General features: G+C 36.8%; 2 protein-coding genes across 2 annotated transcripts; both read right to left on the minus strand.

Annotated features, from left to right (window-relative positions):
* Positions 1-229: 229 nt before the first annotated feature.
* On the minus strand, positions 230-6,877 carry LOC107859889. The gene is made up of 6 exons (XM_016705039.2): positions 6,593-6,877; positions 6,415-6,498; positions 6,248-6,332; positions 2,250-2,338; positions 1,057-1,168; positions 230-925 (listed from the first exon to the last, which is right to left on the minus strand). Exons 1-6 carry the CDS (start codon positions 6,626-6,628, stop codon positions 714-716), a joined length of 618 nt encoding a protein of 205 aa, XP_016560525.2. The 5' UTR covers positions 6,629-6,877; the 3' UTR covers positions 230-713.
* Positions 6,878-7,147: 270 nt separating this feature from the next.
* Positions 7,148-11,874, minus strand: LOC107859888 (barley B recombinant-like protein D). Its single transcript, XM_016705038.2, has 3 exons — positions 11,663-11,874; positions 9,835-9,887; positions 7,148-8,336 (listed from the first exon to the last, which is right to left on the minus strand). The coding sequence occupies exons 2-3, from the start codon at positions 9,838-9,840 to the stop codon at positions 7,437-7,439; spliced, it is 906 nt and encodes a 301-aa protein (XP_016560524.1). The 5' UTR covers positions 9,841-9,887; positions 11,663-11,874; the 3' UTR covers positions 7,148-7,436.
* Positions 11,875-14,343: the final 2,469 nt, after the last annotated feature.

Raw genomic sequence — 14,343 nt, forward strand, 5'->3', positions numbered from 1 at the left:
CTAGTAAATAAATCATTGATTGATCAACTTTAAACTTCAATTCAATGTATTTGATTTATATAAGACAAATTGATCCCTTGACAGAAAAAAATGACTATTCACCATTGGCATGCAAACACACATCTTTGATCATCAGAGCAATAAATTCAACGTGTGAAAATAATTAAAAGAATGGATTGAATTTAAATTGTAATTTCTTTAGTCTGGACAAAATAGAATACCCACACGGTTAAAAAATCACTCACATACATTCGTTTCGATTTTCGAATCAAGTAAATTTGAATATCTGTACTGATTTTATCAGCCCGCTTCAGATGCTATTGATGTCCCTGCTGTGTTGGTACAACAAGAATACAGCTAGTAGTATATTTTTTTTTCCCTAAAAGCCCATTTTCAATCAGGTAAAGAAACACAATGTACATTCTCAAATCCACACAACTCCTAGAAGTCCATAGGAAGAAGTTTTCTCATAAAAAGAAAAAATAAATAAAGCAACAAAGTGATGAATCTAAATTTCAAGTGCCAATGAATGAGTAGCTGCGAAGTAGATCCACATGCTTCCGATGCAATTAATTTCCTGAGTATGCTTCCTGTATGCTCTTGAACTATCGGTCAGTTGGACACAAGATACAACACTATGGGTCATGATACTCAAACTAAGTTATGTACACTGGGGACACAGATATTTTATAAGCTCCAATCCAGCCTCTGCACTATTGCTTCTCATCTGTTTCAGCTTGGAGAGTACGTATACTGCTGCTATTATTGCTTACTGAATCAGAGGATGATGCTGTAAATGGTTTAATAGATGATCGAAGCGATTCTGGTCCCTCTGCATCAATCCTCTTGCACAATGCATCACAGTTACTGATTACTTCCGTCAGCCTCCCTTTTAATACCCCAAGCTCAACCTGCAAACCATTTACTGCGTGCAATTCAAACATCGAGTTAAAAAAACAGCATTTGCTTTATTCTAAAGTTCCACACTATAAGAACCATAGTGATTCCCTGGGGCATTTCTTTTCTCCTGGTTCCAGAAATTGGCATTAATAATACCTTCTGATAGATGCTGTGAGGTTGTTTTCATTGCCGAAACGGAGTAATTGAAGCGTTGAAGAAGCTTAACAGCCAATGCATCTGCAACTTCAATTTTGTTTTCTATTTCTTCCTGCAGCAATTATCCAAGAAATCTACTTAGAAAATATCTGTCCTATTCTTTTCACATGAAGAACCGCCATAAAAAACAACAAAAGCTTGTAAACATGATGAAGAGCCTCAACACGCGATCGTAGGTTGGCCAACACCTTGAACATAGGAGTTAATGTAATGAAGAGAGCTTCAAAAATCCTAGCGTTGAATAAACCACCACCAAACTGACTATAACATTAAATCTTCGTCATACGAAGCACTTTATAAATGGTATACAATCAGCTGATTAACACAAGCCATACTACGGGAGATGACAAGACAATTCTTGACCTAAGTACAATGGAATAAATAATGATGTAGCTACAATCAAACAGAAGAACGAACATAGCATTATTTTTCCCCACCTTTTGAAAGCTCAGCGTGATGATGATTGATGTGCAGTTGTTGATTCAAAAGGATATTCTCTATCACCTACCTAGAGGGCATTTAATCTTAGCAACCAACTTGGGAAATATATGCCTGAAGGGAATATCTAGTAATCAAATAGAGTTTTTTTTGAGGCAACTGGTCCTTTAGACGTATTAAAGTTGGAAGAGAACTCAAATCAACCTAATCAACCACTTCTGCATAGTAAACTTAATAAGGATCAACTAAGTACTTGACAACTTTGAGCATGCATGCAGCTTCTTTGGTGAACACGCTGCCTATATTTTACTTCCTTATGGGAGGGCTTGGTGTGATAATCCACCGCATTGCCGGTCTCGGCTAACAGCAGTTATCAGAAATATTACTTGCACGAATTCCATACAAAGTTCAGACCACAGCTTTGACTCAAAAGAATACTCATAATATCCCCCCACCCACACACCGTGTATGTGTGTTAATAAGGAATGACTCACAAGCGATTGTGTTTTGAGACTGGTAGATCCATTAAGAATAGAATCTGTTGTGTAAATATACATACAGTCTAACTCAAAACTGATACAAAGGTACATTTCAGCCTGTAGAACAACATTTTTAAGGATGGAACCATTGCCACAATGGAAAATGAATACTGAAGCATTAAGTGGCCAGAAACACATGGTAATGACAGAGCAAACCTGTCTTTTACAGATCTTCTGGGCCTTCTCCTCTTGCCACTGGCGATATACAGAGAAGAGCTCCAGTAGAACTTTTGGATCTACGCAGCCTACAACAACAAAGAAAGGAATATCAATATATCACCAGAAAGATAAGAGAAAATCCTACTTATTCCTGACGACAATTGCTTATCCAAAAAAAAAAAAAAAAGTGACTCAGGAATTGAAGAAAGTACTGGTCAAATGCTACCACTGCTGCAATGAATTTTTTTGAATTATTTCATTTTATTTTATTTAAAACTTTTCTGGTATCCCTTTAGGAGAGGTGGTCCATTTTGCTTCATTAAGTTAAACATAAACACCCTTGTGGGTGTGATTACTTAAAATAAAAAAGTAAATTTGCTGTGTGGCTTTACATACTACAGGCAAGTTCAGTCATTCAGATTTGCATAAAGGTGGATTAGACTCATTGAAAAGAAGCAAGGTCGACCAAGACATACGTATATCTAGTCTCATTCACGATCTCCAAAACTTGCTGCAGCCTTTGTTGAGCTAATTCGATCAAAACATACAGATATCTAATCTCATTCATGATCTCCAAAGTTCTACACTGATCACAAAATATCCTTCAAACTCATTGCTGAATCAGTCTTGTTGCAATGTGAAGTTTGACAGACATCTAAACAGACATTGATCATGCGTGCTAGACCGAATCTAAAGAACATTCCACTCTTAGACAATTACGAGTCAAGGGAAACTTCTGTTGTAAGTCACTGATTATATTTGACACTAAATGGGATGCATGGGGTCTCCACTTATCATCTTTGAAGCTCCTATGCATGTCTCCATCAAAAACTTCTACTACCAGATTCAGGTGCACCATATGATGTTGGTGGGCTACAGGTTGTGTGATTAGGCTACTAGCCAGGTAATTTAGAGAATTACTACAAGTTTCTTATAAGAAAAGATTCTGAAGCAGCAACGGAGTGAGCTCTAAGCTGCTTAGCATTTTTCATCTCTTGAATCAGATCATCGACCAGTGTCTTAGTTCCTCTTCAATTCCTAGTTAAACCAAACCCTACTTTCTGGTTAGGTTTTCTTCAGTTCAATCAAGATGAATGTGTCGGCTAGTTCAAGTTTCAGGCACTTTTAAATATATGTGCAACAAATCATAGTTCGTTAAGGTAGATTTGAAACTAGGGAAATGGTTATCACTAGGATTCATCATAACTCTACCTATGCTCACAGCATAATTGATCCCGAACCCATAGAAAGGGGGACATTGCAAATAGTTGATTAGTTAGATTTATAATGAAATCCTCAATTAATTCGATCAGCCGTGATCTTCTAGGCATATGTGTCTTCATCGGTGCAGGGGCGTAGCTTTAATTTGACCAAAGAAGTTCCATCACGTTAACTCCTAGTTGTGAGAGGGCATAACCAAGGGTTCTCACATCATGGATGATGTAACTAAGGCATTCACTCCATATAATTGGCACCCGGAACTGGTGTTAGATAGGAAAGAGCTCCAACATCTTCTTGGACTGATGAGGGTAGAGAAGATAGTCCAAAGAGTCTGTACGGATACGCAATTAGGACATAGGTCGTTTCAACAAAGTCAACAGAATTAGTGAAAACTTTAGTTGATATATTTTGTTCAATAAATACTAAGTGGACCGGGTCAAACACTAGACAGATTGGCAACATAGGTCAGAAATAATGGTACTGCAAAATAGACAAAAAATAGGACTGGATGTGATTAAGTAGTAGTCCTTCACCACTCTTGACGAGAATCGACGACATGATTATCTCATTAGGATAGTGTGGGAAAAGAGAATCAACATTATTTAGTGCCTATGCTCCGCAAATAGGAAAAACAAGGAAAATGACGCTAAGATCTGGAAAAATACTGTTAATTTGCTCCAAGGAATATTCTATTATAAAAAATGCCAAGGCTTAAGATTTAATTTTAGTTAACACTAACTGAATAGGAGAATAACGTTTGATATTTCGATGACATTTAATTTAAGCATAGAACTAAGTATACAAAGTAACCTTCATTTTACCAAAGGAAGTGATCAAGCCACAGATAAAGACTTCAAGGGCATAACAGGAGAGCCTTAAGCACCCAACTAGACTATGGTCTTAGATATGAAGTGAAAAAGTGGAATGATAAAGGAGAACAGTTACATCAACCATGGTGGACAATTAAAAGACACAAACCAAAGTATTTACAGACAAGTTGTCAAAAGGCCAAGTGTAAGATTGCAAGATTATACCACGATAAACCTTAACTACCCGACATAGACTGTGGAACTAGATATGAAGCAAAACTGAGGAAGCATATGACTTGGTAGCTGAAGCACATATCTTGTAGGCAAATAACAAGTGGCTTACGAGAGTAGCATGTCAATTTCTAGGTGTTTCCAAAAGCTTAGCACCCTAACCAAAAGAATAATAGGAATGAGATGAGGACTCGGTCCAAAAGTAAAGGACACGGAAGAAAAAGAACTATGTAAGCTAGCATGACTAAGAGAGGAGGGACAAAACTTGAACTGAACTAAGTGTATTAGAGACAATCTTCAACAAGTTTTGGCAAGAGACAGTGAGATTTAAGAAGTAAGAAGACATTATTTCGATCAATTGCCTAAAATAAATTGCATGGGTGCCTTACATATATGGCAAACTGAAACACTGGCTAGACTCATAAATTAGGTATAGTAAAGGATGCCATGAAAAATATAAGGATTAGAGAAGCATATGATCCAAATGGTATCCACACACAAGCTTGTAATGTCTTGAAGACGTTGGAGAAAATGGCTAACCAATTAAATCAATGTTACATTAAATAGAGTACCTTAATTCAATAAATTCCAATACAAAATATATTCAAAGATGTGGACTATTGTGGTATAAAACTTAGTAGACATATGTGAAACTTTGGAGAGAGCGATAAGCATAAACTTAGATACGTTACAAGGGTCACAGAAGAATCCCCATCAGTTTGGATTGATCAATGCAATATGAAGGATGAAATTTAACCGACTCTCTTTACTTCCTTTTTCCTTTTTAGAAAGCTTGATATATACTTTTGATTCACTGTCCATTTGAGAAAGTTAGGGTATAAGGTAGAACTACTATAAAAGGGTGGGGTAAAGGATGAAATAGAATCAGTAAATAATAAGTAAAGAATAAAATGAGAAGAAAAAGGGTAACGACGCAATCACACCAAATCGGTTGATACTCAAAATGGGACTTCCCGTCATAACCTAGCAATGGATTTAACGACACGATATGATACAACAGGTAACAACAATCCAAACAAGCTGTTAGAGATGCTACAAAGGGTGACAAAGAATTCATCAGTTTGGATTGGTCAATGTAATTTGAAGGATGAAATCTACCTGACTCTCTCGACATCCTCTTTCTTTTATTAAGAAGCCTGATATATTCTCTTGATTTACTGTCCATTTGAGGAACTCTAAAGTACTTTCTATTTCCAAGTAACACGACCACTGTTATGAATGGGCCTGGACCAATATCGGCAAAGCAGCCCAATACCGGATTAAGTGGTTATGTCTCGGATATGGGTTGATAAATAGCAAACTTTGAGAGCAAAAATAGGTTTGTGTGAATTATGTTGCAACTTTGCAAAGTCTGTCATTCCCTTATCCCCTTGTATGTTCAAGTATCTCATCTCCTTCTTCTCTAGTATTCCTAGCTATCTTCTTTTCACTACTTCAATTGTAATTCTGTGATTCAAGTACTTTCTCAAAAAAAAATTCTGTCATTCAAGTATCAGTTTGATTACTAGGTGGTGTAATTAAGTCTGCTCCTCTCTCAACACGAATCGGGAGTTTGGTTGCTGTACATTGTGTTTGCATCAACCACAGTCCGCTTGCATCACAAATATTAACAGAGACACAGATTATCAAAAACTTGCAATGACGCCATCTCTTTAAGCTTTCCTAACATTCCAAGACAAGCAGGCATTGAAATTAATAGCATATGATAATTACCTTTATCGGAAGTGGAGGATGTTTTCCTCACCAGAATATCGGTCAAGCTACTCTCAGCTGGTGGCGATTTCAGTATCGGAGAAGCCTAGTAATACAATAAAGTGATCGCTTAATTAATAGCTATTCAAAACCAATATTCTGAAGATAAGAGACGAAAGTAAACTTACAATTTTGAGAGATTTTAGCCTCTCTAATATAGGATCAACGCCTTCTAAACGCTCAGAAACTGTGGTGATCTCATCGATTGGCCTCTTCACTCATCAAAAAGAAGTTCAAAAATTATAAAAGGAAAAAAAGGCAAACAATTTGACGTGAGATTCATAGAAAATGTTGAAGAAGAAATACTTGTGAGCTGGAGAGAACTGATTCAGATGCACCCATTGAAAGGGCACACAAGCGAAGCGATTTAACTCTCTCCTACTTACTTGCAATCAAATCTTTTCGCCGGATGAACAACAGAAAATCGGAATTTCCTAACGGTTATAGCTTCCCCGGTAACCTGTCTTTTTCTCAGAAACAGAGGCCATTTATACATGGGCCTGAAATGGGTCAAAATGCCTATAGGTGGATCCCTGTTCTTTCTTTTTTGCCCAAGGAAAAACAACAATTTTTTTTTCATATAAATGGTTTGTGACAATTTTGTTCTTCATTTAATATGAGAAGATATTACTTACGATCAATATTTTATTTATTTTTTTATTAATAAGAGGCAATGAGGCATGCCAAATGGATATATTTTTAATTTTCCGAATTGTACAGCAAGAAACACTAAAGCTGAACGACGAGTTACTACATCTATTTTGTATATATTGCTTCTCCTTTACTACTTGTTCATACGTTGATTTTATGTAGCAGCAGCAATAACTGAGGTTTGTTATGGTAATGTGAGGAAACAAGTGATACACAGAAATTGCTATTTTCGCTGTCTAGGCAACAAAGCTATTTGTCACCCAAATCATTATACAACACATTTTGACGAAAGCAAAAGTACAGTACATAATATGAGGCCATTCTGACGAGATGAATTAAAACTCTGAGACAGACAGAGCTCAAAAAATGTGAAACGAATAGCTATTAGGGGTATATCTCCTGCACAGTATTAAAATACACTTCCTTTCATCCACAACACACTTTCCCCAACAATGCCTTCTCCATAATGTGAGGTCCCAATCCAACGTGCACATGGAAGCTATTTCAATGTGCTGTAGCGGTTTGTGCCATGTTTAGCCCAATGATCCTTCAGGTCAAGTGGAATAGACAGGTCATAACCTTGAGCAGCAAGACGATTAAGCAATTTACTGAAGGCACCACCACTCATCTTTCGGCCACCCACCCGGGAATAGCGTTTGTTTGATATTTGAGGTAATGGATACATAGATATGGTAGTTGTGCAGCAGGCTGACTGCCACCCACCATGACCCCATTTATAGCATGGCTGTGGAGTCCCCGTACAAGAGCAAACTGGCACTGGCATGGCAGACTCATCAAAATTGATTTGGTTCAACCCCAAATTGTCTTTCCATGACGTGAGCTGTGTATCTCCGTCCTTGTCACTATCCATCTCTTGCAGATTTGCCCAATCATCTGATGTTGTAGCAATGACCTGCATATTTAAACTTTCTGCGCCATTTTTGCTCACTCTTGGAATCTTGGCTTGCTTATTGTGTCTGCTCTCTTTTGGTCGTCTGACCTTTTTAGGAACCTTTGCTTCAGAAGTATCTGTGTCTTTCAAGTAGCCAGCTGTGGGATCTTTCATTGAACCATGAGCAGCTTCAGCTATGGTTCTATGCATTTGCTGTTGGTTATAAATGTGCTTTGCACCACTTTCAGTTCCATTTCCTGGTGAATCCGGAACCATATTGTTGTCATTAGTAGAGCTGTCCTGCAATCGAAGAGCAGCAATGGCGTCGTCCCTTTCTTGAATCAAAGCATTACGCTCTGCAAGTGCTGCATCTCTCTGAAGCATTGCCATGTCTCGCTCTGCGAAAGCCCTCTTTCTCTCCTCTAGTGCCATATTCCGTTCACGGATGGCAGCATCCCTCTCGGCCATGATGGCCATGTATGTCTTTATAGTAAAGTTATTGTGGTCCTTTATTAAAAGAACGAATCATTAAACACATAGAAAATCAAATCAATTAAGAATAGTAGCCTGTTCATGAAAATTATTTTAGTTGCCAGTTAAGTGACAGCACAATGAGCCATGGGTGGTTATCCAAATTAGGTTCAGTCAGGTCTCATTAATTTTTGTAAATGAAGCCCAGTGTAAGAGATTCCAAATAAATAACTGATAATCACTGCTAAGAGATCGTACTACTATATTTGAAGTTCCTTTAACAAAAGTACTGGTATTTTTTCTGTTACTTAAGAAAACCACATTTACTGAACATGATTCTTCTGATACAGAAACATGTAAAATCCAAAGATATTGGCCAAATACATATGTAGCCCCTTAAACTCGTTCGGATTTTCCATTTAAACACTTGAACTCACGTTGGTACCTATTAGACACCTAATTTCTCCAAAATAGTATCAATTCGACACAATTTTGTGAGACCGCAACAAAGTAAAACGCATGGGAATAAACACGTTGGACCTGGCAAAAGAAACCAACGACATAGCGACATGTGGATTTTTGTCAAAAAATACAACAACATACCCAGTGTATTCCCACAAAGTGGGGTCTGGGGAGGGTAGAATGTACGCAGACCATACCACTACTTTAGATGTAGTAGAGAGGTTGTTTTCGATAGACACCCGGCTCGGGACAGATAACAAATATAACAAAAAACATAAAAGCAAACAACACACAAGGGGTTATGGCAGAACAACCCCGCCCCCTTCCTCTTTCTTCTCTATCTTTATCTCCCGATAGTGCCTTCTGATGTTTGCTTCCACTTTTCCTCAGACACCAAATATTGTTCTTCTCTATTAATGTTAAAAATCTGCTCGTAGAGAAATAAAAATAAGTTGCAGAGTAGAAAATCTAGAGAAAGAGGAGCACTCTTCCTTTTCTCCTTCTCTCTATAAAACTTTCACCTTCATAAATAGCTATATGTTTACTTCCAGAAGTAGATACACAGACATACCTATACCCCCTCAGTCCCAGAAATTTTGGCGTTCGTTTTTGGATAATAGATCTAATCATCTCGAGATTACAAGGAACGGTACATTTTATTTCAATTTTAACTGGGGGAATGGTACAAATTTTACGAAACTCAAAAAGGAATTCAACTTATAAGTTATTGCTTACATTTAGAAGTTCTTTAAATATGTTGCTATTGAAGGAGTTGAATGTTGTGTTTCGTTATCATGGAGAGGAGAAGAATACATCAAAAAAGAGAAAGAGGAAAGAGAGAGAGAATAAAGGGAAAAGTGAATCAATCATTTTTAGATGTTGTAGGCGCTCAAAGAGAGTGGCAAGCACACAATTTGACATGTCGACAAAATGTGTTTAATTGATATACTTTTGGAGAAGTTTCGGTGCCCAATAGGTACTAACATGAGTTCAAGTATTTAAAAGGAAAAATCGAACAAGTTTAAGAGGCCACATATGTATTTGGCCAAAGATATAAGTACCAGTGTCATACCATCATTAAGGGGGGGAAGCAATGCTAAAAACCCATCTTGAATGTGGCCGTTTCTGCAGAAATACAAAAGAAACGTTTTTATGCAGTGATCACAAAAATGTAATGACCTAAAAGCCAAGAAAGGAAGCAAACACAGGTCTCACACACAAAGCAGTTTCTTTCATCTGACTTCGTAAAGAAGTGCTAACAAACTCGGATCAATTTCTTAACAAAGACATGAACTTGTAATGTAAGTTTCTAGTCCACTTTATCTATTAATGTTACTTGCTATAAATCTCCAACTCCCAACTCTATAGGAGACTTAGCTAAGGATAGAAGGAAATGAGAACAAAAGATCCATTCAAAATTGAGATTAAGTTAGTTATTAGTGTACAACCAAGTGTTGAAATTTCGAGAATTCATAATGTCTTAAAATGGCAAATCACTATTTTTATGACCAAGAAATTCCCGGGGACAGTGAAGAACCAACGGCACATAGATTGAAACTCGGTATATAATGGATCCACCCCTTTACCTTCTCCACATAAATACCAATCTTATGTCTGAACCTGCCGAGGGTAAATCATATATTATCGGAATAAGAAACTTGGGTGGAGTAGAATGGACATAGAGTATTTATATATTCAACCCCTGCTTATTAGAGATTGACACAAGTCGATTGAATTTTATGCAAAGAAACGAAGAAAGCAAACACAAGTTTCCCCAAATCAAAGGTAATATTTTACATCTCTAACTAGGTAAGAAGGACAAACGGAACTAGCATGCTTTTGCTTTTCTAGTGTGACAATATCACTCACAAATTATTACTAAAAAATAGTCACCTGCTGTAGATATAAATAATAAGTAATTATGGCTCATTCAACAAAGTTGAGTTTGGCTTCATTAGGAGAATCTTAGTAGCTTAGTTGGTTAAATACCGAAACATTCACCTTGATGGTGAAGGTTCGATTCCCCACCTTGTAATCCCCTCCCTGTCTCTTCTTCCCCTTCCGCTACCCCCAATTTTATTCTTTCTATGAAAAAGTCTTTGGCTACATCATCCTCTATAACCAACAATAACAATAACAATTATGCCTCAATGATAAACTAATTGCAGTAAGTTAAGAAATTCCTATATCTCCTCCTACTGTCTCACAGTTGTGACTCCTCTTTTATAAATATCATTCATACCATGTACATCTGGTAAGAATTCTTCAATTCTCCAACATCCACCAACACATCTAGCAACTGACTTTTCTTTTTACAACTGTGGTGTTCGGGTCAGCTTGCTCGCCTAATTCCACGAGACTAAGTTGCTCGGACTCTTCGAAAATGTCATTGGGTGAGTGTCAAATCCTTCTAAAGTAATACATTTTCTGAGAATCAGACACGGATGCGGCAACATATTTGGAGAGCCCAAGAAATTTTTCTTCTGCTGGGATTTGTACCTGAGACCCCACGTTTCTCACCCACTTCATTTACCACGGATTTGGTACGTCTAGCAAGTCTTGACACTTTATTATATGCTATTTCTAGGTCAACAAATATCAGGTGAAAATCATTCTTCCTCTCCTTCGACCTCTTAAATCCACATTTCAGAAAAAAGAACTACTGACATTCTAAGTACTAACTTATTCACGATACATTGCTGTAGAACAAGCTAAAACAACATAGATCAAATGAAATATACACAAAAAATAAGATCGAAAGCTGGGGTTTAAACAGTTCAGAACAAATAAGTATAATAAACCACAAAAATGCAGCTAGAATTAGCGAAATGAAGTACAAAATACAAGAGATCAAACAACAGAAAGATGAAATTGGGAAAGCCAATTGTAACTAAGCTTACCAGAGGGAAGAGGGGAGAAGAGTTGAACGAGAAAAATTGATTAGAACCGATGCAGAACTGAGGAGATTCGATGCCAAAAGCCTCTTTTTTATCTGTTACTCTTTGTTTCCTTTTTTTCTTTTTTCTTTTTTTTTTTGTTGGTCTTCTTTTTTCTGATTTGTCCAGGTGATAGATTCAGAGCAGATGCTTATGCACTGTCTAATCTCGGAATTGGTACTGAAACGCAATCGTTTTATTATTTTGAGATGGATTAAACGACGGCGTTTAGGGATTTGACTCGTCATGGGCATCCGTCACTATTTATGACGGAACGGTCCCCTAATGTAAATTGTTTGCGACATTTTACCCACTCAACCAATATATTTTATCATGCACATTGCACCCTGCCCTTTGTTATTTTCTTTTAGTTTTTCATTTCAAATTTTATTAATTTGTTTTTGCTCTAGGTAGGATCCATTTGAAATTTTGAATATAAAGTTTTATTAAAAAAAGAAATTATATTCAAACTCTAAATCGAAAAATCTTATTAAGAGAAAAACAACTTTATTCAATAAACCACATTCTTTAATGATTATTTCCCCTCGGTTGATAGCAATTTACTGGCATTTAGATTAGGGGAAAGTTATGATGTGGTTGATGTAAAGCATTTTCTTAAGTTGTATACAATCAGCGAAAATACGAGGCTTACAATTTGTTAGCATGAGTGAAGGACATGTAAATCTAATATACTCCCTTTATCTTATTTTATGTGTCGTCAATCGTTATTTTCTTTTTTATCCGTATCCAAAAGAATGTCACATTTCTTTATTTGGTAAGTATTGAAAGACAGAATTTTATTTTTACCCTTATTGGTACCACTTATAATGTCCAACTTAATTAAAGTGTTACATACCAGTTAATAAATGCAGAATGCCACATTAGCAGAGAGTTAGTTAGACAAATAGACAGTTAGTTAACATAGTGATGTCCATTTAGTAGTTAAATAGGCGGGAAAAACTGTTAGCCATGGTAGTTACTTTCATTTCATTTCCTATTAAACAAACTTGTACTAACTGAAAGATTTCATTAAAAATATACAAACTAATCATTTCTCTCTATTCTCTCAAGTTTATCTTTCAGTTGTGTATCTGTTCAAGAGCTTTTCGTTCATAAGTTCTTTAGGAATGCATTTTCAATCTCTGTCTTTGTGAGGAAGGCACAAAAAGATTGTAACAAGGTGGTATCAGAGCAGTCAATTTCATAGAGAATTTGTAGCCCTCGGGAAGACAAGGTGAGATCTGGCGTGAGATTGATCAATCCATGGAGGAATTTCAACATGTGTTCGAAGAGCAAATTCACCTTCTAAATTAGAAACATGAGCAATCAATGTAAGAATTTTGATAACTATTTTCATTCATGAAAGGAGGTCGTAAAGCTCCAATCGAGGAAGACAGAGATGCTTCTGAATCAGAAGAGTCGAGGGATTCACATTACAGGAACAATGTTAGATATTCACGCATTGAATTTCCTAAATTAAATGGTGATGACCTGAGAGGATGGGTCTATAGGTGCGAAAAATTCTTGAATACGAAGAAACTGCGAAAAATCTAAAAGTGAAAATTGTTGCGATTTACTTGGAGGGAAAAGCTTTACAGTGGCATCAGATGTATATGAAGACACGATTTTCTCGAGACTTCTTGAATGGGAAGAATATGTAAGGGCTCTGCAGTTGAGGTTTGGAGCTTCCACATATATGGATCTTATGTCTGAACTGGTGTCATTAAGGCAAATAGGTACCGTGCGCAACTTTCTTGATAAATTTGATGCACTTTTGAATGAAGTAAACCTCACAGAGGATCAGACAATTAGTTGTTTGTTAGCTGGTCTGGAACCTGAAATAACTGTGCAACTTAAATTGTATAATGCTAGAACTTCGATGAAGACATATAATCAAGCTGGTCTAATTGAGAATTCTCTAATCCTTCAAAGAACTAACACTACAACCTACCACAAGAACAATAACAGTCATATACTACCCACTCAAAAATCCAATTATAACAACACATATAAGCATACTCCACCCAAAAGTTTCCCTTCCAAACCTGCCACTTAATCTACTAAAATGCTAACTGGTGCGGTAATGGATGAGATAAGATCAATGGGTTGTGTTATTGGTGTGAGAAGAGGCATGTTCCTGGCTATAACTGTAAAAAAGGGGAGCAATTATATCTGTTTGAAGTTGAGAAGAGGGGGATAAGAAAAAGCAACCAGAAGAAGAGTATCATGATGTGCAAGCTGAGATAATAGAGAAAGGGGATGGAACTCTAGATGTAGTAGATGTTTCTGTCCATGCTTTGTTTGAAGTACATGACTACCATGAGGGTGAAGGCCTCATTTAATGGCAAGGTGATACATAGTTTAGTTGATATTGGTAATACTCGCAACCTCCTTGACTTAGACACAGCTAAAAGGTTGGGATGTCCTTTAAAGTCTACACCTATTGTCTCTGCAGATGTAGCAAATGGTAGTAAGATCAGATGTTCTCATATACGTCTGAGGGTTTTGGTTGAAAGATGTAGGGAGTTGAATTCTCATCTGATATATTAATCTTGGAGTTGTGAGGTTATGATATGGTGTTAGGGGTGCAATGGTTGGTAACTCTAGGGGACATTAAATGAAATTTTTTGCAACTTACGATGGAA

Source organism: Capsicum annuum, chromosome 2 (assembly GCF_002878395.1).
Source record: "Capsicum annuum cultivar UCD-10X-F1 chromosome 2, UCD10Xv1.1, whole genome shotgun sequence".
NCBI classification, from domain to species: Eukaryota; Viridiplantae; Streptophyta; class Magnoliopsida; order Solanales; family Solanaceae; genus Capsicum; species Capsicum annuum.